This window comes from Jaculus jaculus, chromosome 7, assembly GCF_020740685.1.
Source record: "Jaculus jaculus isolate mJacJac1 chromosome 7, mJacJac1.mat.Y.cur, whole genome shotgun sequence".
Taxonomy (NCBI): domain Eukaryota; kingdom Metazoa; phylum Chordata; class Mammalia; order Rodentia; family Dipodidae; genus Jaculus; species Jaculus jaculus.
In genome coordinates this window covers 104,091,419-104,114,288 of record NC_059108.1, presented here as the reverse complement: position 1 = coordinate 104,114,288, position 22,870 = coordinate 104,091,419, and the positions used below count along the sequence as shown (strand labels likewise).

The following is a 22,870-nucleotide window of genomic DNA, read 5'->3' as shown; positions in this document are numbered from 1 at the left end:
CATGCTTTTGGTAGGAGGATCTCTAAGAGTTTGAGGCCAGCCTGAGACTACATAGTGAATTCCAAATCAGCCAGAGCTAAAGCAAGACCCTACCTTGAACTAAAAAGAAGAAAGAAAGAAAAGAAAAGGCCAGGTGTGGTGGCTCATGTCTTTAATCCAAGCACTTGGGAGGCAGAGGTAGGAGGATTGTTGTGGCTTCAAGGCCACCCTGAGACTACATAGTGAATTCTAGGTCGGGCTAGAGTGAGACCCTACCTTGAAAAGCAAAACAAACAAACAAACAAAAACTTTTGGTTTCCATATAACCAATCTTAAACTAAATCTATGGGGGAGGTAACTGACTAGAATAAGGCATTTAGTTTTTGTATAGATCACTGGACAAAAACAGTGAATAGGAATTAAAATTGAAGTGAAATAATTACACAGATGTTAGTTTCTGTTAGGTTCTAAATTTATTTTAATCAAAATCTCACAAACTAGGGAATCATCTGTGAGAATAACTAAGTATCCTTATGAGTAACTTCCTCTGGTGTTTAGTGGCCAGAAGACTATTAATGTTCAATATATCTTAAAAAATATTTTTGAAGCTGGGCTTGGGAGTGCACCATATGTTAGAGGCCACTGTAAGAAAACAGAGTGAATTCCAGGTCAGTGAAACCCTACCTAGAAAAACCAAATATATATATATAATTTGCAAGGAGAGAGAGAAGTGAATGGGCACACCAGGGCCTCCTGCCACTACAAACTCCAGATGCATGCATGTCACTTTGTGCATCCGACTTGATGTGGCTACATGGGTATTGAACCCAGGCCACCAGGCTTTGCAAGAAAGCAACCTTTAACTACTGAGACATTTCTCCAACTCTCAATATACTTTTTTTTTTTCAAAGCAGGGTTTTAGACTAGCTAAGGCCAACCTGGAATTCACTATGTAGTCTCAGGCTAGCCTTGAACTCATAGCAATCCTCCTACCTCTGACTCTGAAGTGATGGGATTAAAGGTGTGCACCACCACACCCAGTGGCCTTCTCTTTTTAAAAATAATATTATTCACTTAATTTTATTTATTTGCTTGAGAGACAGAATGGGTGTGCCAGGGCCTCTACCCACAGCAAATGAACTCCAGATGCATGTGCCACCATGCGCATCTGGCTTACGTGGGTTCTGGGGAATGGAACTTGGGTACTTAGGCTTCATAGGCAAGTGGCTTAACTGCTAAGCCATCTCTCCAGCCCTTTAAAAAAATTATTTATTAGAGAGCCTCTCTTTTTTTGGTAGGGAGGGTTTGAGGTAGGGTTTCACTCTTAACTTAGGCTGACCTGGAATTCACTATGTAGTCTCAGGGTGGCCTTGAACTCATGGCAATCCTCCTACCTCTGCCTCCCAAGTGCTGGGGTTAAAGGGGTGCACCACCATGCCTGGCGAACCTCTTTTTAATTTTCAATATAAACCTATGTTTGGGGATAAAGAGAAAAACTGGAAGATTAATTTTATCATAAGTATGAAGTACAACTAAGAAAAATGAGATGACAACTACAAGATAAAATTTTGATTGACTTACTTAATGGAATATTATCTGCACTTAGTCCACCAAATAGAAAAAGTTTGTCATCAGATATTGGAGTTAAAGTATGCCATGATCGATTCTTTGGGCTTTCTCCATCAATTGAAATCCTATGGTAAAGAATAAAACATTAAAATCTAACTTTCTCATTAATCACAATAAAAAGACTTTGATCATTTCATGAGCTCTTTTCCCCCCTAGACAGAGTCTCACTATCATACCCAGGTTGGCCTCCAATTACCAATCTTCCTGCCTCAAGTCTACTGATACTGGGATTATAGGCATGCATATCACATCCATCTCCATCTTTATAAATATTGATTTATTTATGAGAGACAGAGAGAGGAGAATGTGCCCACCAGGGCCCTCTGTTGCTACAAATGAACTCCAGATACATGTACCACTTTGTGCATTGGGCTTTTTGTGGGTACTGGGGAACTGAGCCCAGGTCGTTTGGCTTTAAAGGCAAGCACCTTAACCACTGAGAAATTTCTCCAGCCCAATAATTTGTTTTCATTAAATATGTTGTACAATGTTCCCATAGACTACAGTGTCTTTTGGTAATGAAAGCTTGTTGGTGGACATGAAGATTGAGCCAAGGTTTGCCTTTTATTAATTAGGTTGCAATAAATGTATTTTATTTGTGTTTGTTTTTCAAGGTAGGGTCTCACACTAGCCCAGGCTGACTCAGGGTGACCTCTGCCTCCCCAGTACTAGGATTAAAGGTGTATATCACCACACTCAGCATAAATGTATTTTAGATATACACACACATTCACATCCATAAATATGCTAGTGATTGGCAAGCTGGAGAGATGACTTAGTGGTTAAGGCACTTGCCTGTAAAGCTTAAGGATTTAGGTTCGATTCCCCAGTACCCACATAAACCAGATGCACAAGGTGGCACATGTGACTGAAGTTTGTTTACATTGGCTGGAGACCCTGGCATATCCATTCTTTATCTTTCTCTCTCTCTCAAAATAAGTAAATAAAATTAATAAAATAAAATTATATATATAATATATAAATATATAAATTATATGTTTATATATATTATATATATATAATTTTATTTATTTACATATGTGTGTGTGTGATTATTATTGGAGAAATTTTGAGTCAAAGGTAAAAATCCCATTTTTCTTTTAGGGGGGGATTCTTTTTTTTAAAAAATTATTTTTTTTTATTTGAGAGAGAGAGAGAGAATATCCCTGCCAGGACCTCTAATCACTGCAAATGAACTCCAGATGCATGTGCCACCTTGTATATCAGGCTTATGTGGGTCCTGGGGAATCAAACCAAGGTCCTTTTGGCTTTGCAGGCAAACACCTTAACTGCTAAGCCATCTCTCACCCTTTTTGGGGTTTTTCAAGGTAGAGTCTCAGGTTGACCTGGAATTTACTAAGTTGTCTCAGGGTGGCCTTGAACTCATGGCAATGCTCCTACCTCTGCCTCCCACGTGCTACAATTAAAGGCATGTGTCATCATGCATAGCCTATTTTTGTTTTGTTTTGTTTTTTGAGATAGGGTCTGAGATAGGGCCCAGGCTGTCCTGAACTCATGTCAATTGCGATTCAAACTCCTGAGTGTTGGGGTTTCAGGCATGAGCCATTGTGCTTGGCTTCATTTCTTTCTTTTTTCTCCTCTTGTTAATTTTTTTGAAGTGTTTTAAAAAAATTTTATTTTATTTATTTGAGAGAGAGCAAGAGAAGGTGAGAGAGAGAGAGAAAGAAAGAGAGAAAGAGAGAGAATGGGTACACTAGGGCCTCTAGCTGCTACAAACTAACTTCAGACACATGCGCTACCTTGTGCATATGGTTTACATAGGTCCTAGGGAATAGTGTGCATCTGATTTACATGGGTCCTGGGGAATAGAACCTAGATCCTTTGACTTTGCCAGAAAGTGCCTTAACAAGGCTGGGCATGGTGGCCCACGCCTTTAATCCCAGCAATTGGGAGGCAGAGGTAGGAGGATTGCCATGAGTTCGAGGGCAGGCTCCATAGTGAATTCCAGGTCAATCCTGAGCTAGGGTGAAATCATATGTCAAAAACAAAAACAAAAAGTGCTTTAACCACTAAGCCATCTCTCCAGCCCCAAGGGCAGCTTGCCCCTTTCTTATATGAAATGTATTGTCAGATTACCTGATAGAAAAACTGTGCCATTCATACATACTCTTACCAATTGTACTGTCACATCTTAGCACACACTGGTCATTGTTATTTTTATCCAATAGATAAGAATTTAGTTTTACTTTTCTTTCTTTGATATATATGAGGTTGCACATCTTTCAAAAATAACTTTTTTCTTTTTATTTGTGTGTGTGGTGTGGTGTATGAATGTGTATGTGCCCTTGCTGGGCTTTATGGACTGGCCTGAAGTGAGTATCTTGTTCCATCTCTCTTCCACCCATTCTCATTTTGAGCCTGAGTCTCTGTCTGCCCACTTCTTTTTTTTTTTTTTTTTTTTTTTTTTTTTGAGGTAGGGTCTCACTCTAGTCCAGGCTGACCTGGAATTCACTATGTAGTCTCAGAGTGGCCTTGAGCTCACAATGATCCTCCTACCTCTGTCTCCCAAGTGCTGGGATTAAAGGGGTGCACCACCATGCACGGCTAGATTGTCTTTTGTTTCTGCTGAGTTTCAAAGTTATTGGGGGTTTTTAATCATACCTTTCTCTGTTAAAAAAAATGCTGCAGATATTACTTCCAGTTTAGTGTTGGTTTATACTTTCCATTTTGCCTTTTCACTTTTGGTAGTATGTTTTTCTATATAGAAATATTTATGTCTTCGATGTTTATTTCTGAGAAATATTTAATTTAAGTGGTTTTATCAATCAGTCTTTTTTATTTATCACCCTTGGATTTACATAACCTCTATAAGAGATTTTTCAATGTCAAGATTTGAAGAATAATCAGCTATACTTTCTCTGATACTTTCATAGTTTTATTTTTATTCTTTTGGTTTATTTTGAGGTAAAGTCTCACTCTAGCACAGGATCACCTGGAAGTCACTCTGTGGCCCATGCTAGCTTCCAACTCATGATGATCCTCATACCTAAGCCCCCCAAGTGATAGGATTAAAGGCATGCTCCACTAGGCCTGGATTTTTTTGTTTTTGTTTTTAAAGATCTTCTTTAAATTCATTTTTTATTCTTATTTATTTACTTGAGATAGAATGCTTGAGAGAGATAAAGGCTATGCCAGGGCCCCTAGCTCTACTATAGGCAAACTCCAGATGCATGCGCCACCAAGTGTGTCTTATGTGGATACTGGAGAATCAAACCTGGGTCCTTACGCTTTACAGCCAAATGCCTTAACCAATAAGCCATTTCTCTAGTCCCTTTTCATAATTTTTTAAAATTTTTTTGTTTTTTATTTATTTATTTGAGAGCGACCGACACAGAGAGAAAGAGGCAGATAGATAGAGAATGGGCACGTCATTATATAAATGTTCAAATTAATACTTAGTAAATTTTCTGTTTTGGTGAATCAACTCTGAAGTTTACCACTTTACTATCTAGTCATTTAATATTCCCATTCAGACACACAACATTGCTTCTAAGACCAGTCTCCAAAAAATACTTAGTACAAAACCAATATGTGCCAGGCATGGTGGCACATGCCTTTAATCACATGCTGTGAGTTCAAGGTCAGCCTGCAATTACATAATAAATTCCTTCCAGGTCAGTCTGTGCTACAGCAAAACCCTACCTTGAAAACCCAAAACAACAACAAACAGTACTTTTTCAGAATCATTTTTCCAACCCTTTATATTTTCATGTTTATTTATATAGTTTGTTTAAAGAACAAACTTCCTTTAGCTGGGTGTGGTGGTACATGACTATAATCCTAGCACTTGGGAAACTGAGGCAGGAGGACCCAGTGTTCATGGCCAGTCTGGGATTATTAGTGAGATATCGAGAAAGGGAAAGAGAGACAGGCAGAGAGATAGAGAAGACTAGACAAAAGAAAAGTTACTTAAATTTTATGGTCTTTGATTAGACATATAATCTGAAGTAAAAATATCAACTCAATGTTAGGGACCCAAATTTGGATTATGTCACACATACATGTTCATACACACATCTCTATAGATTGGAACAAGGCATCACTTACCTTCCAGACCAAATCCAGGTATCTAAGTTCAGAATGTGCAAGTCATTCATCCTAGTTTGCTAAAATAAAATGTGTTAAATTGGACAGTGTTTGTAGCTTTTATGGACTAACATGTTAGTTTTAAAACAAGTTCACATTAAGAATAGATTGTCTCTCTTCTACTTAGCATCAGAAGTTTAGATATTGGCAATAAATTTTAAGCATTAATAAAATTAAGATAGACCTCCAAAATTAATGTAGGAGAAAAGTGTAGCTAGCGTAGGAGAAAACAAATGTATTTAAACTAACAGAGTTTAGATGATAAGAAATTAAACATTTCTGATACTACACTGAAATGAAGTACTCTTCTCATAAAATATGACTTATATTCATTTATGATGACAACCTGTGGATGCTCTGTTTTGGAAACAGAAGATAAATAAAAATTAGTGTTAAAAAATTCTATTCTAGAATATACCTGAATGCTCAAATGCACCACAAATTAGAGGATGAATTTTTATCTTAAGCATCACATATGGAAATATCATTTCCATTAAAAACACTAACCAAAACACGTCCGCCAAAGACATAACCCTTATTTCCAAGAACTGCACAAGAATGAGCGGCTCGCGGCTGTGGAGGAACGCCACCCTGCAGAGATCAGAACAGAGTGCAAAAATCTGAAACATCTGCAATACAGTCACATTCCTGTGCTCAGCATGATAAGCATGTTATTTTTTTTTAATTTTTCTTGTTCATTTTAATTTATTTATTGGAGAGTGACAGAGAGAGAGAATGGGTGTGCCAGGGCCTCCAGCCACTGCAAATGAACTCCAGATGCGTGCACCCCCATGTGCATCTGGCTAACGTGGGTCCTGGGGAATCGAGCCTTGAACTGGGGTCCTTAGACTTCACAGGCAAGCGCTTAACCGCTAAGCCATCTCTCCGGCCCAAGCATGCTATTTTTATAACTTAATTTTAAAAACCCTGATAGAAGCTGGGCATAGTGGCGCACACCTTTAATCCCAGCACTTGGAAGGCAGAGGTAGAAAGAGCACCATGAGTTTGAGGCCACTCTGAGACTACATAGTGAATTCCAGGTCAGCCTGAACTAGAGAGAAACCCTACCTCAAAAAAAAAAAAAAAAAAAAATCATTTGGAGAAGTCATGAGCCCTAGGGGTGGAACGTCTGCTGCTGCCTGGCTAAATGTATATACAATGCTCATCATCAAACTGCCCAGTAAGCACTTCTCTTTATGTTCATATCCATATATTAATGCTACTCTGACTTTTTCGTTAGAGAACTTTCTCTTTTCAGATGGCAGTGACCTTGGGATGACTCAGAAGGCAACATGGTGCTGGAAAGAAGTGACAGGAGTGTTCAGCACTGTAATATGTCTATCTCACCTTCCAAGGCTCCGGGTCCATTGCGGAAGAGGTGGCAGAAAGAATGTAAGAGCCAAAGGAAGGGTAGGACCCCTTACAACAGGCTCCTCCAGACACAAAATGGCCTGGATATCCATGACCTCACAGTACCTGACACTACCTACACAAGACCATCATAATAGGAACAAAAGATGATGACATCAAAATAAAAGAGAGACTGATTGAGAGGGAAAGGGGATGGATGAGTGGAGTTTCAAAGGGAAAAATGGGGAGAGGAAGGAAATTACCATGAAATATTGTTTACAATCATGGAAGTTGTTAATTATAAAAAAAAGTAAAAAAAAAAAATATCCTGATGAAAAGTTCATCCTAAATACCAATTAAAAATTATACTACTCTTCCAGAATAATTTCTTCTCCCATTTCTTCTCTCCTTGTTCTTACATGCCTAATACTACTTAACAAAATGGAATTTCTTCAATTTAGCTTGAAATATAAGTTTTAAAAATCAAATTAGCTGGGCGTGGTGGCACACGCCTTTAATCCCAGCACTCAGGAGGAAGAGGTAGGTGGATCATCATGAGTTCAAGGCCACCCTGAGACTACATAGTGAGTGCCAGGTCAGCCTGGGCTAGAGCAAGACCCTATCTTGAAAAACCAAAAGAAAAAAAAAAATCAAATTAAAACTATGCTCTCTCTCTCTGACACACACACGCACACACAAACATTAAGAGTGAGCAGTATGGGGCTGGAGAGATGGCTTAGCGGTTAAGCGCTTGCCTGTGAAGCCTAAGGACCCCGGTTCGAGGCTCGGTTCCCCAGGTCCCACGTTAGCCAGATGCACAAGGGGGCGCACGTGTCTGGAGTTCGTTTGCAGAGGCTGGAAGCCCTGGCGCGCCCATTCTCTCTCTCTCCCTCTACCTGTCTTTCTCTCTGTGTCTGTCTCTCTCAAATAAATAAATAAAATAAAATATTTTTTTTAAAAAAAAGAGTGAGCAGTATGCAGTGTAATGTTCTCAGAGACTCCAAAATTCACAAAAAACTCAATTTCACAAAAACTCAAATTCACACACACAAAAAAAATCAATGTTAGTTTAAGTCAAATCACAGTGCTTTATCTTTTTCTAAAGATCTTGGCTTGTGCCAAGGCATGATGCCTCATGCTTATAATTCCAGCATTCTGGAGGCTGAAGGAGAAGCATCACTACTAGTCGGAGGCCAGCCTAGGGTACAGAGTAAATCCAGGTCAGCCTGGTCTATAGTGAGATCCTGCCTCAAAACAAACAAATAAATCATTTTCTTGTTTTTTCTTTTGTTTTGTTTTCTTCCTAAAACTCTTAACGTTAAAAATACTTCACACTCTCTTAGGGCTGAAGAGATGGCTTAGCAGTTAAGCACTTGCTTGTGAAGCCTAAAGACCCTAGTTTAAGGCTCAATTCCCCAGGACCCATTGTAAGCCGGATGCACAAGGTGGCGCATGCATCTGGAGTTGAGTTGCAATGGCTGGAGGCCTTGTTGTGCCCATTCTCTATCTCTCTCTGTCTGTCTGTCCCTCTCAAATAAAGAAATAAAAATAAACAACCAAAAAACTTATCTTTCTTTTTGTTTTCTGTAGGGTTTCACTCTAGGCCAGGTTGACCTGAAATTCACTATGTAGTCTCAGGGTGGCCTCAAACTCATAATACTCCTACTACCTCTGTACTTCCCTCTACTTTCAGTAAATAAAGCAGATCCTTTCTTGCTTTCTTTCTTTCTCTCTCTTTTTTTAGGTAGGGTCTCACACTAGCTCAGGCTGACCTGGAATTCACTATGTAGTCTTACGGTGGACTTGAAGTCTTGGTGATCCTCCTACCTCTGCCTCCCAAGTGCTGGGATTAAAGGTGTCTGCCACCACACCCAGCCTCTCTCTCCCTCTCTCTTTCTTTTTCTCTCCTGTCCCCTCCTCTTCCCTTCTCTCCCCTCCCTTCCCATCCTCTCCCTCCCCCTCACCTTTCCTTCTTTTTGAGACCATATCTGAGTAAGCAGCATAGGCTAACCTGAAACTTTCTATGTAGCTAGCTGCTGAATGTGGAGGTAGGAAATTTAAGGTGTCCATCCAGTGTCTTAGACTTTCCAGGCTTACTTGAAGGTGAGGTACTTCAAGGAAGGTACCTGAAGAACAAGGCTTAGGTCTAGTTAGTAGTAAGTGGGATTGGAGCCTGGTGTGGTGGCGCATACCTTTAATCCCAGCAGTTGGGAGGTAGAGGTAGGAGGATCACCTTGAGTTCAAGGCCACCCTGAGACTTCATAGTGAATTCCAGGTCAGCCTGGAATAAGGTGGGACTTGACATAGAGTTAAATAAGGACTGGCTCTTAGCACTTCCAAAAAAATAAAACTTTAAAAAATATTTTTATTTTTATTTATTTACCTGAGAGAGAGAGAGAAGGAGGGAGGAAGGGAGAGAGGGAGAAAAAGCCAGAGAAAGAAAGGGTGTGTCAGAGCCTCTGGCAATGAACTCCAGACACATGTGTGACTGTGTGCCTGGGTCATTTGGCTTTGCAGACAAGCACCTTAACCACTAAACCATCTTTCCAGCCCCAAACTTTTGTTATTATGGTAATCCCAGCAGCTTCAGCACCCCCCCCCAACTGTTTTTGCTTTTTTGGTGTTTGAGGTAGGGTCTCACTTTAGCCCAGGCTGACCTGGAATTCACTATGGAGTCTCAGGGTGGCCTTGAACTCACAGTGATCCTCCTACCTCTGCCTCCTGAGTGCTGGGATTAAAGGCATGCACCGCCACGCCCGGCATCCTAACATATTTTTATTTCTTTCTTTCTTTTGTGTTTTTTGTTTTGTTTTTGTTGGGGGGGGGGAGAAATTCACTATGTAGTCTCAGGCTGGCCTCAAACTCATAGCTATCCTCCTACTTTGGCCTCCCAAGTGCTGGAATTAAAGGTGTACATTACCATGTCAGGCTATAAAGTTAAGTTTTAACAATACTTACTTTAATTTCTGGTTGACACCAAGTCTGTGTTTTTGTATCAAATACATGGACATCATTATGCCATCCCCAGAATATCTGTTCTTCCTAAAACAGAAAAAAAAATATTAAAAGATCTAAAGTCTTTTACATTATTGATAAATAAATAAATAAATAAATAAATAAATAAATAATTTTAAAAACCTTTAAAAGGACTGGAGAGATGGCTCAGCCATTAAGGTGTTTGCCTATAAAGCCTAATAACCTGGGTTTAATACTCCAGTACCCATGTAAAGCCAGATGTTCCAAGTGGTCCAGGCATTTGAAATTCCTTTGCAGAATTGCAGGATGCCCTGACATGCCCATTCACTCCCTTCCTCACTCTCTCTGCTTGCAAATAAATAAATAAATAATTTAAAATCTTTATATTACCATTACACTTTTGCCGCATATTTACTGGTATAGTCAAAAAGCTTATGCATTCATTCATACAAATTAAAGTTATATATATCTATATCTATATATGTAACATATATATGTATTCTTTCTTTTGGTTCAGCTCAGAAAAATCTTTTTCAAAGATACTCATGCTGGTGCTGGGCATGGTGGCGCATGCCTTTAATCCCACCACTTGGGAGGTAGAGGTAGGTGGATCACCGTGAGTTGGAGGCCACCCTTAGACTACATATGCTAGTTCTAGGTTAGCCTGGATTAGAGTGAGACCCTACCTCAAAAAGCCAAAAAACCAAAAAAAAAAAAAAATTCTAAGAATACTCATGCTGGGTGTGGTGGTGCACGCCTTTAATCCCAGCACTCCGGAGGCAGAGGTAGGAGGATTGCTGTGAGTTTGAGGCCACCTTGAGACTAACAGTGAATTCCTGGTCAGCCTGGACTAGAGTGAGACCCTACCTCATAAAACCAGAAAAAAGAAAAGAAAAAGATTTCTTTCTGTCTTTTCTTTTTTCAAGATAGGGTCTCCCTCTAACCCAGGCTGCCATAGAACTCACTGTATAGTCTCAGGCTGGCCTCAAACTCACAGTGATCCTCCTATCTTTCCTACCTGTGCCTCCCAAGTGCTGGGATTAAAGACATGCACCACCATGTCTGGCTTCTCTCTCTCTCTCTCTCTCTCTCTCTCTCTCTCTCTCTTTGTTTTGAACTTAAATCACACACACACACACACCAGGGCCTCTATCCACTGCAAATGAAACCCAGTCATCTTGTGTACCTGGCTTTATATAGGTACTAGGGAATCAAACCTGGGTCCTATGGCTTTGCAGGCAAACACCCTAACCTCTAAGCCATATATCCAGCCCTTCTTTTTTGTATTTTATTTATTTATTTATTTATTTTGGTTTTTTGAGGTAGGGTCTCACTCTAGTAGCCCAGGCTGACCTGGAATTCATTATGGAGTCTCAGGGTGGCCTCGAACTCACGGTGATCCTCCTACCTCTGCCTCCTGAGTGCTGGGATTAAAGGCATGCGCCACCATGCCCGGCTTTATTTTATTTTTTGAGGTAGGGTTCCACTCTTGTCCCGACTGACCTGGAATTCACTATGTAGTCTCAAACTGGCCTCAGTCTCACAATCCTCCTACCTCTGCCTCCAAGTACTGGGATTAAAGGTGTAAACCACCATGCCTGGCAGATTTTATTTTTTTAAAAATATTTTAATTTATTTATTTGCAAGCAGAGAGACATAGAGAGAGGAGAGACAGACAGAATGGGTGCATAAGGGCCTTTAGCCACTGCAAACAAACTCCAAACGTATGTGCCACCTTATACATATGGCTTACATGGGTTCTGGGGAATCAAACATGAGTACTTTGACTTTGCAGGCAAGTGACTTAACTGCTAAGCTATCTTTCCAGCGCAGATTTCATTCTTATTTATTTATTTGTTTATTTTATTTTATTTTTTTTTTTGAGTTAGGGTCTCACTCTAGTCCAGGCTGACCTAGAATTCACTATGTAGTCTCAGGGTGGCCTTGAACTCATGGTGATCCTCCTACCTCTGCCTCCTATGTGTTGAGATTAAAGGCATGCACACTATGCCCAGCTGATTTTCTGTTTTTATTTTGATTTATTTGTGTGTGTGCATGCATGTACATGGGCATGCCAGGGCCTCTTGCTGCTGTAAATGAGTACCCTATACTTGGGCCACCTTTTGTGTTTAGCCTATGTGGGTGGCTTGGGAATTGAACTCAGGTTTGCAGGCTTTGCAACCAAGAGCCTTTAGCCCATGAGCCATCTTCTCATACCCTGATTTCATCTTTATAAGCTGGGTATGGTAGCACATGCCTATTATGCCAACACCCTGTAATCTGTGGCTGGCAGATAATCATGGGTTCAATGCTAGTCTGGGCTGTAGAGTAAGTTCCAGGACAATGTAGGAAATGAGACCCTGTTTCAAAAAAAAAAAAAAATAGGGGCTTCCTTTTCTCTTGTTGGACTTCTGAAGGCAAGATGAGTCACTGACAGCCCTACTGGAGTCACCCACGAAAATTCAGCCAGGGTTCCCATTCTTTTTTTTTTTTTTAATATTTTTTGTTCATTTTTTATTTATTTATTTGAGAGCAACAGACACAGAGAGAAAGACAGATAGAGGGAGAGAGAGAATGGGCGCGCCAGGGCTTCCAGCCTCTGCAAACGAACTCCAGACGCGTGCGCCCCCTTGTGCATCTGGCTAACGTGGGATCTGGGGAACCGAGCCTCAAACCGGGGTCCTTAGGCTTCATAGGCAAGCGCTTATACCGCTAAGCCATCTCTCCAGCTCGAACTGCTACGGTCTGATCTGGAAGTACAGACTGAACATGTGCTAGCAGTTTCCACTAGTACACAAAGGACATTAGCTACATAAAGTTAGACTAAGCAACTTTCCTAGAATGGATTATTCTAAGACTATCCATCCAGTGAAAGATCATGCTAGTTCTTTGTACATAAATAAATTGTGAAACCTTCAAAAAGTAGGGGCTGGAGAAATAGCTCAGCAGTTAGGGCACTTGTCTACAAAACCTAATGACCCAGGTTTGATTCTGAGTACCCATGTAAAGCCAGATACATAAAATGGTGCATGCAACTGAAGTTTGTTTGCAGTGGTTGGAGGACCTGGCATGCCCATTCTCTCTGTTGGTATCTCTTCTCTCTCTCTCTGTTTGCAAATAAATAAATAAAAATAAGTTTTAAAAATAGCAAAACCAGGGCTGGAGAGATGGCTTAGCAGTTAAGGCATTTTCCTGCAAAGCCAAAAGACCCAGGTTTGATTCCCCAGGACCCACAGAAGCCAGGTACATAAGGGGCACTTGCATCTGGAGTTCATTTGCAGTGGCTACAGGCCCTGCCATGCCCATTCTCTCTCTGTCTATCTCCTCTGCCTCTCTCTCTCTCTCTCTCTTTCTTACTTTGCTTGCAAATAAGTAAATAAAATTAAAAAAAAATAGCAAAACAAAAAGAAAAAAAGAAACAAAAAAAAAATAGCAAAACAAGTAGGCGTGGTGGCACACTTGGGAGGCAGAGGTAGGAGGATTGCTGTGAGTTCAAGGCCAGCCAGAGATTACAAAGTGAATTCCAGGTCAGCCTAGGCTAGAGTGAGACCCTACCTTGAAAAAAAAAAAGTATAACAGTGGGCTGGAGAGATGGCTTAACAGTTAATGTGCTTGCTGGTTAACTCTAAATACCAAGGTTCAATTCCCTAAGTACTCACATAACCCAGATGTACATGGTGGCATATGTGTCTGGAGTTTGTTTGCAGTGGCTAAAGACCCTAGCATACCCATTGTCTTTCATCTATCATCTATCTACCTATCTATTTATCATCTATCTGCCTCTTTAGCTCTCTCAAAAAACAAATAAAATATTAAAAAATAGGAAAACAAATTTTGGGTGCAGGAGGGTTTCAAGATAGGGTCTTACTCTAGCTCAGGCTGACCTGGACTTACTCTGTAGTCCTAAACTGGCCTCAAACACTCAGTGATCCTCCTACCTCTGCCTCCCTAGAGCTGGGATTAAAGGTGTATGTGTACCATAATGCCCAACCAAATTTAATTAATTAGTTTTTTTTTTTCTTTTGAGGAAGGAAGGGTTTATTTTGTCTCACAGTTGGATACAGTCCATCATGGTAGAAAAAGCATGGGGAGGCCAGAGCATGAGGCAGCCATGCTGCATCCAATATCAGGAAGCAAAGAACAATTGAATGCCCGTGCTCAGCTAGCTCTCTCCTATTCATACAGTCTAGTTCATCCAGCTCATAGAACATCACTATGTGCATTTAGGGTAGGTTCTCCCACCTCAAATACCCTAGAAAATCTCTCACAGACATACATACCTAGGGATTCATGATGATTCTAAATCCTGTCAAGCTGACAACCAAGATTAACCATTACAGGAAGTATGACAGGTAGAGACATGCATTTGTGTTTTGTGTGCGCGCGTGTATGCATGCACATATGTGTGTCTGTGTGTGTGTGTGTGTGTGTGTGTGCATATATGCAGAAAGAGATGGAAGGAGGGAGAGAGATACTCTTCTGATACTGGCTCTCATGATCATGAGGTTGGTAACCAGAAATCATATCACAGGCCACTGGATGAAACTTGATGGAAGAATTCAGTGCTGTGAACTGTGGTCTCAAGTTCATGTTCACAGAGCATCAGGCTAGAAACGCATCAAACTCACAAGATTTCTATGCTGCAGCTAGAAACGCATCAAACTCACAAGATTTCTATGCTGCAGTTCTGAGAATTTCATGTTCTTTAGGAACATCTGACATGTACATATGTCTGAATGTTTGTGTAAGAGGGTGCACACATGCTAGCATGTGCATGTGGAGGTCAGAGGACAACTTTTTTTTTTTCGTCAGCCCTCACCTTCCTTCTTGTTGGAGGCAGGACCATTCATTGTTTACCTCTGTATTTGCCAGGCTAGCTGGACTGGGGGCATCGGGGGGAGCCTCCCATTTCTATCTCCTTTCTTTTTTTTAAGATTAAAAAAAATTATTTATTTGCGGGGGGAGAAACAGAGAATGAGAATGGGTGTGCCAGGGTCTCTAGCCACTGGAAACGAAGTCCAGACACATGCCCACTGTGGTGGTTTGATTCAGGTGTCCCCCATAAACTTAGGTGTTCTGAATGCTAGGTTCCCAGCTGATGGATATTTGGGAATTAATGCCTCCTGGAGGGAATGTATTGTTGGGGGTGGGCTTAAGGGCTTTATAGCCAGGTTCCCCATGCCAGTGTTTGGCACACCCTCCTGTTGCTATGGTCCACCTTATGTTGGCCAGGGGGTGATGTCCACCCTCTGCTCATGCCATCGTTTTTCCCTGCCATCGTGGAGCTTCCCCTCGAGCCTGTAAGCCAAAATAAATCTCTTTTTCCCAGAAGCAGCTCTTGGTTGGGTGATTTCTACCAGCAATGCGAACCGGACTGCAACACCCACCATGTGCATCCAGCTTATGTGGGACCTGGAGAATTGAACCTGGGTCCTTAGGCTTCACAGGCATGCACTTTAACTGCTATACCTCTAGCCCCTATTTTATTCTTCACATGCTTATGTAAGAGAGAACTGACATGCCAGGGCTTCCATCCATGGTAATCTAACTCCAGATATGTGCACCACCTTGTGTGTATGTGTGCATGTATGTGCGTGACCTTACGTGCTTGCCTCACCTGTGTCTGGCTTACATGGGATCTGGAGAGTCGAACATGAGTACTTAGGCTTTGCAGGCAAGTGCCTTAACCACTAGCCATTGCTCCAGCTCCAAATATCATTTTTAAAATTTCTGACATCTTTCACTAAAAATGGTTTCTTCTCTAACTGCTAAGAATAGGTTGGAAAGGTAATATTGCAACTAATTCATTCATTGTTAAGCAAAATTTGGTCTTTACTATGAATAGCTCTTGTGGGTATGTCTAAAAGGAGATATGGCTGGGCCTGGTGGTGCATGCCTTTAAACTCAGCACTTGGGAGGCAAAGGAAGGAGGATCACCATGAGTGCAAGGCCACCCTGAGACTACATAGTGAATTCCAGGTCAGCCTGGACTACAGTGAGAACCTAACTCTAAAAAAAAAAGAGAGATGCATGTCAGCAACAGACATAGTGGTAAAATAAATAAATAAATAAATACACACACACACACACACACACACACACACACACACACACACACAAAGTTTTACCAAGCTGTGCTAAAGCCTCTACTTATTTAACAGAAACAGACACAAGTGACTCATGATGTAAGAAAAGAAGTTATTCTTTCAGTAACCATGAAGGCCAATACCACTAGGTGAGGAAGCCTCCTCCATCTGGATCCAAATCTAAGAGTAAAAATACAGGACTGGAGAGATGGCTTAGCAGTTAAGACATTTGCTTGTAAAGCCAAAGGACCCTTGTTTGATTCCCCAGGACCAACATAAGCCAGAAGTACAAGGGGGGCACATGTGTCTGGAGTTCATTTGCAGTGGCTACAGGCCTTGGTGCACCCATTCTCTCTCTCCCTCTGCCTCTTTCTCTTTTGCTCTCAAATAGATAAGAGAGCTGGATATAATGGTGCATGCCTTTAATCCCCACACTTGGGAGGCAGAGGTAGGAGGATCACCATGAGTTCGAGGCCACCCTGAGACTACAGAGTGAATTCCACGTCAGCCCAGGCTACAGTGAGACTCTACCTCGAAAAACAAATAAACAAAAACTGTATTTTTACATATACATATACATACATACATACATACATACATACATACATACATACATACACATACACACACACACACATTCATATATATACACATTTTTTTGTTTGTTTCAGGGTGGCCTCAAACTTACGGCGATCCTCTTCCTCTGCCTCCTGAGTGCAGGGATTAAAGGCATGCATCAAAAATACAGTTTTTTCATAGTGTCAATTAAAGAAAATTGGTAGTTCTTAAAATGAGAAATATTAGTCATTTCTAAGACTTAATAGTGATGCTAAATTAAAGGAAAAGTGTAAAGATTGGTTACTTTCTTACCCAAGAAGCATCATGAACATCAAAACAGTCTTGAAGTTCACTATGTCTCCTATACCCATAACCACCAAAATATATTAATCTGAAAAAGAAACAGAGAGGGAAAACCTGAGGGTATTGTTTCTGGTGCACAGAAAATTGATATATCTGGATATGGTGGCTTATACCTATAATCCCGTCATTCAGGAGGCTGAGACAGAGGACTGCTACAAGTTCAAGGCTGGCCTTAGTTACATAGTGAGTTCCAGGCCAGCTGAGTGAGACCAGTCCTCAACAACAAAAACAAAAAACAAAACCAAAAAAAACCTTATAGAGTTTATGGGGGTAGTTTGAATTAGATGTCCCCTATAAACTAGTGTGTTCTGAATGCTAGGTCCCTAACTGGTAGCAATTTGGAATGGAGCCTTGCTGGTGCAGGTGTGCTGTTGGTGGGGGCAGGGGAGTGTTATAGCCTACTTCCCTTGCCAATGTCCGCCTTACCCTCCTGTGGCAGTGTTTCACCTGCTGCAGCAGAGGTGATGTCCAGCCTCTGCTCGTACCATCCTTTGCCTGCCATCATGGAGCTCCCCCCTCCCCCAGATTGTAAGCCAAAAATAAACCCTTTACTTCCATCCTCTGCTTTTAGTTAGGTGCTTTGTGCCAGCTACAAGGAGGTTAACTGCAACAGGTTAGGTTGTAATTTTAGGTTGGGCCAACAACCACTTTGAATGTAAGTTGAACTTGCTCACACAGTTCAGGGCTCATTCACTTTGTTAGTTTCCGGGTTCACGTCTCCCAGTGCCTCCATGTGGTTGGTTCAGGTTTGATTCCCCAGTACCCACATTGAGCCAGATGTACAAAGTGGTGCATGTATCTGGAGTTCATTTACAGTTGTGGAAAGCCCTAGCATGCCCATTCTCTTCCCACTCTCTTTGCAAATAAACAAGTAAAAATAACACTATTTTTGCTGGAAAGAACAATGAGAGAAACACTGTCTCAAATGAGATAGACAAATGAGAGAAAAAAACAAGGATGGATCTAAAAGATGTCTTTTGACCTCTAAACCTGCACTTTGCTATGAGCATGCTCTCTCTCTTTCTCACATACACGCACACACACACACAAATTACATTTAGTACCAAATATCATTTTGTAGCAAGATGCATCCTAAACTAGGTGGTGATATGTAATTTTCCATTTATTCTGAAATGATCTTGTTCAATATGCATATTTATGTGCTCATGGCAGAATTTTTTCTTAATTTTAGGTTTTTAAAATTGAATTAAGATTTTATTGTAAGAGATGGGGGCTAGAAAGATAGCTCAGCACTTAAGGCACTTGCCTATGAAGCCTAAGGACCCAGGTTCAATTCCCCAATACATACATAAGCCAGATGCAAATGGTAGCACATGCATCTGGAGTTCATTTACAGTGGCTAGAGGCTCTGGTGTGCCCATTCTCTCTCTCTCTCTCTCAAATAAGTAAATAAATAACATATTAAAAAAAGAAAATATTGGAGTAAAACTCTACCTCAAAAAACCAACAATGAAAATAAATAAATAAAATAAATAAAAAAGAAATATTCTAGTATCAAATGGATAACAACGTTTCTTAAAGAAGTAAAATAACCAGGTGTGGTGGCACACATCTTTAATCCCAGCACTCCAGATGCAGAACTAGGAGGATCACTGAGAGTGCGAGGCTACCCTGAAGCTACATAGTGAATTCCAGGTCAGCCTGAGCTAGCGTTGAGATCCTACCTCAGAAAACCAAAAAAAAAAAATAATAATAATAATAATAATAATAATAATAATAAATAAAATTAAAAAGAGAGAGTACGGGCAGAAGTATCATGTAGACATAGATAATGGGGGCTGGAGAGATGGCTTCGTGATTAGGCACTTCCCTACAAAACCAAGAGACCCAGGTTTGGTTCCCCAGGACCCATGTAAGCCAGATGCACATAGTGGCACATGCAATTGGAGTATACATTTGCAGTGGCTGAAGGCCGTGGCATGCTAATTCTTTCTCTATCTGCCTTGTTCTCTCTGCCTCAAACAAATAAAATAAAATAAGGTTAAAAAACAACAACAACAACCAGAGCCGGGCATGTCTTAGAAATGACTAATATTTCTCATTTTAAGAACTACCAATTTGTAAGCCGGGCGTGGTGGCACATGCCTTTAATCCCAGCACTCAGGAGGCAGAAGTAGGAGGATCGCCGTGAGTTCGAGGCCACCCTGAGACTCCATAGTGAATTCCAGGTCAGCCTGAGCTAGAGTGAGACCCTACCTCAGAAAAAAAAAGAAAAAAAAAAGAACTACCAATTTGCTGTAATTGACACTATGAAACAAACAAACAAACTGTATTCTGGGTGCATACCTTTAATCCCAGCACTTGGGAGGGAGAGGTAGGAGAATGGCTGTGAGTTAGAGGCCACCCTGAGACTACATAGTGAATTCCAAGTCAGCCAGGGCTAGAGTGAAACCCTACCTTGAAAGACCAAAAACCAAAACAAAAACCAAAAATCAATGTCAAGTCAGGAGACAGAGGTAGGAGGGTTGCCATAAACTCAAGGTCACCCGGAGACTACATAGTGAATTTCAGGTAATCTTGAGCTAGAGTGAGACCCTACCCCTCCCCCACCAAAAAGTCACATAGTGTTGAGAAGAAGTGACAGGGGAGTGTTCAGCACTGAGACATCTCTATCACACCCTTAGAAGCTCAGCATCCATTGCAGAAGAGGTAGAGGAAAGAATGTAAAAGCCAAACCAATGGTAAGTCTGCTTATAATGCAATCTTCCAGATACAAAGTGGTCTCAATATCTATGACCTTGCAGTGCTTGATATTACCTAACAAGATCTTCATAATAGGAGGAAATGATTTTGACATCAAAATAGAAGAGAGAGCTGGGCATGGTAGTGCCCACCTTTAATCCTAGCACTCTGGAGCCAGGGGTAGGAAGATCACACTGAGTTCAAGACCACCCTGAGACTACATAGTGAATTCCAGGTCAGCCTGGGCTAGAGTGAGACTCTACCTCAAAAAACAAAAAACAAAAACAAACAAACAAACAAACAAACAAAAAACATAGAAGAGAGACTAATTTAAGGGAGAAAGGATATGATGGAGGTTGGATTGGATTTGAGAGGGGGAGAAAGAATAGGAGTAGGAATTACCATGATTTATTGTCTGTACATATGGAAGCTGTCAATAAAAAGTTTTTTAAATTTTTTTAGAAAGAAAAAATAACATTTTGGGGCTAGACAGATGGTTCAGTGGTTAAAGATGCATGCTTGCAAAGTCTGATGGCCAAGGTTTGATTCCTCAGTACTCACATAGAGCCTGATGCACAAAGTGAGACAAGCAACTGGTTATTAGCTTGCAGCAGGTATAGGCCTTGGTGCACCCACACACTGTCCCCCCTTCTTTCTGACAAATAAATAAAAATAATTTTTAAAATGAACACTTTGGAAGTCAGTTTGTATAAGGTTTTTGGACCCACACAGGGGATGTGGTAGTTTGAATGTATGTCCTCCATAGACTCAAATGTCTTATTAAAGCTTATAACCCTGGTCTTGTATATGGTGGCAGATCCTGGAATTCAGACCTAAGGTGTCACTGGGGTGGATCTCAATTCCAGCCAAAAGGTATGTAGAATGGTTTGAGTTCTCCCTGTTGTCCCTGTTGCTTGCAGCTAATTCTGTGCTTGTCGCTTCTGGTGTTTGCTGGCTGGTTAGAAGTATAGAAGAAGCTTCTTCCACCATTTGATGGAACTTCCCCTGGATCTGTACGCTTGATATAAATCCCCTCCTCCCCTGAACTGTGCTTGGTTTGGATGTTTATCCCAGCAATATGGAAGCTGAATACAATAGGGGAATGCTATGTAACAGTAACAAGCCAGCAAAGAAATCAGCTTTTAAAGTAGAGATTTAAAAGAGATAACATGATGTAAGGAGGAGAGGTGCCATTGGAATACACATGTAACATATGTATTACATGCATTCTATACACTGTTGTCAGTCGTTTTCAAACTTGTTTGTATCAAGGAGTCATTCAAAGAGCTCAAAAAGTTGTTTCCAGGAGAGCCAAGCATGGTGGCACACGCCTTTAATCCTAGCATTTGAATTCAGGAGGCAGAGGTAGGAGGATTGCTACATGTAGGAGACCACCCTGAGACTACATAGTAAATTCCAGGTCAGCCTGGGCTAGAGTAAGACCCTACCTCGAAAAACAAAACAAAACAAAAAGTTGTTTCCAGAACTTGAGAGATGGCTTAGCAATTAAGGCACTTGCAAAGTTAAAGGACCCAGGTTCAATTCTCCAGGACCCACATAAGTCAGATGCACAAGGTGGTGCATACATCTGGAGTTCGTTTGCAGAGGCTAAAGGCTCTGGCATGCCCATTCTCTCTTTCTCTGCTTCTCTCTCTCTCTCAAATAAATATTTTTTTTAAAGTATTTTTTTAAAAAGTTGTTTCCAGCTGGGAGGCTGAGGTAGGAGAATTACTGTGAATTAGAGGCTACCCTGAGACTACATAGTGAATTCCAGGTCAGCCTGGGCTAGAGTGAGACATGACTGCGGGGGGGGGGGGTGGAAGTTGTTTCCCAGAGAGTATACTTTAACTGGTCCTGAACATCACCTTGGCTTTTTTGATTTTTACATGTCCAGGAGATTCCAATAGCAGACAAGTTTGAGAACCACTGCTGAAAGAACAAAAAACAATGAAAGCAGTTTGTGTGTACATTTGAAGAATGAAGACAAGAAGGATGGGGCAGGGTGGAAAACAACTTTCCACCACATACTTTGAATGCCATTTTAACTTTCAATCATGTCAGAAAATAATTCAAAATTTTTAAAAAAAACCGGGCTAAAGGGATGGCTTAGCAGTTAAGGAGCTTGCCTGCAAAGCCAAAGGACCCAGGTTCAATTCCCCAGGACCCATATAAGACAGATGCAGGGCTGGAGAGATGGCTTAGCGGTTAAGCGCCTGCCTGTGAAGCCTAAGGACCCCGGTTCGAGGCTTGGTTCCCCAGGTCCCACGTTAGCCAGATGCACAAGGGGGCGCACGCGTCTGGAGTTCGTTTGCAGAGGCTGGAAGCCCTGGCGCGCCCATTCTCTCTCTCTCCCTCTATCTGTCTTTCTCTCTGTGTCTGTCGCTCATAAATAAAAAAATGACCAAAAAAAAAAAAAATTTAAGACAGATGCACAAGGTGGCACATGCTTCTGGAGTTTGTTTACAGTGGTTGTAGGCTCTGATGCATCCATTCTCTCTCTCTCTGCCTCTTTCCCTCTCTCACTGTCTCTCAAATGAGTAAATAATAAAGTAAATAAAATTTAAAAATTAAATTCTTTAAAAAACTCCAAGAAAAAAAAAAAAACCCAAATACCTGGGCATGGTGGCGGACGCATGGACACATTTAATCCTAGTACTCAAGAGGCCGAAGTAGGAAGATTTCTGTGAGTTAAAGGCCAGCCTGAGATTACATAGTGAATTTTAGGAGGTCAGTCTGGGCTAGTGCAAGATCCTTCCCTCAAAAAAAAAAAAAAAAAAAAGCCAGCCAGGTGTGGGTGGTGCTCGCCTTTAATCCTAGCACTTGGGAGGCTGAGGTAGGTGGATTGCTGTGTGTTCAAGGCCAGCCTGAGATTACACAGTGAATTCCAGATCCGCTTGGGCTGGAGCAAGACCCTACTTCAAAAAAAAAAGAAAGAAAAGAAAAGAAAAAAAATTGGGCTGGATAGATGGCTTAGCAGTTTAAGATGTTTGCCTGCAAAACCTAAGGTTTGATTCTCCAGGTCCAACATAAGCCAGATGCACATGGTGGTGCATGCGTTTGGAGTTCATTTTCAGTGGCTAGAGGCCCTGGGGCACCCATTCTCATTCACTCTCTACCTC

The 22,870-nt window shown here is 41.1% G+C and overlaps 1 protein-coding gene across 2 annotated transcripts in view; it reads right to left on the bottom strand.

Moving 5' to 3' along the window:
• Positions 1 to 22,870, bottom strand: part of Klhdc1 (kelch domain containing 1) — a 70,290-nt gene that overhangs the window by 16,839 nt on the left and 30,581 nt on the right. Inside the window, exons 5-9 of one of the 2 annotated variants that reach the window (XM_045155062.1) lie at positions 16,998 to 17,076; positions 10,024 to 10,107; positions 6,223 to 6,306; positions 5,677 to 5,735; positions 1,561 to 1,673 (exon numbers count right to left, since the gene is read on the bottom strand). In XM_045155062.1, coding sequence (XP_045010997.1) covers positions 1,561 to 1,673; positions 5,677 to 5,735; positions 6,223 to 6,306; positions 10,024 to 10,107; positions 16,998 to 17,076 — 419 coding nt within the window. The remainder of the gene's footprint in view (positions 1 to 1,560; positions 1,674 to 5,676; positions 5,736 to 6,222; positions 6,307 to 10,023; positions 10,108 to 16,997; positions 17,077 to 22,870) is intronic. The other variant, XM_045155063.1, reaches the window with a different exon arrangement.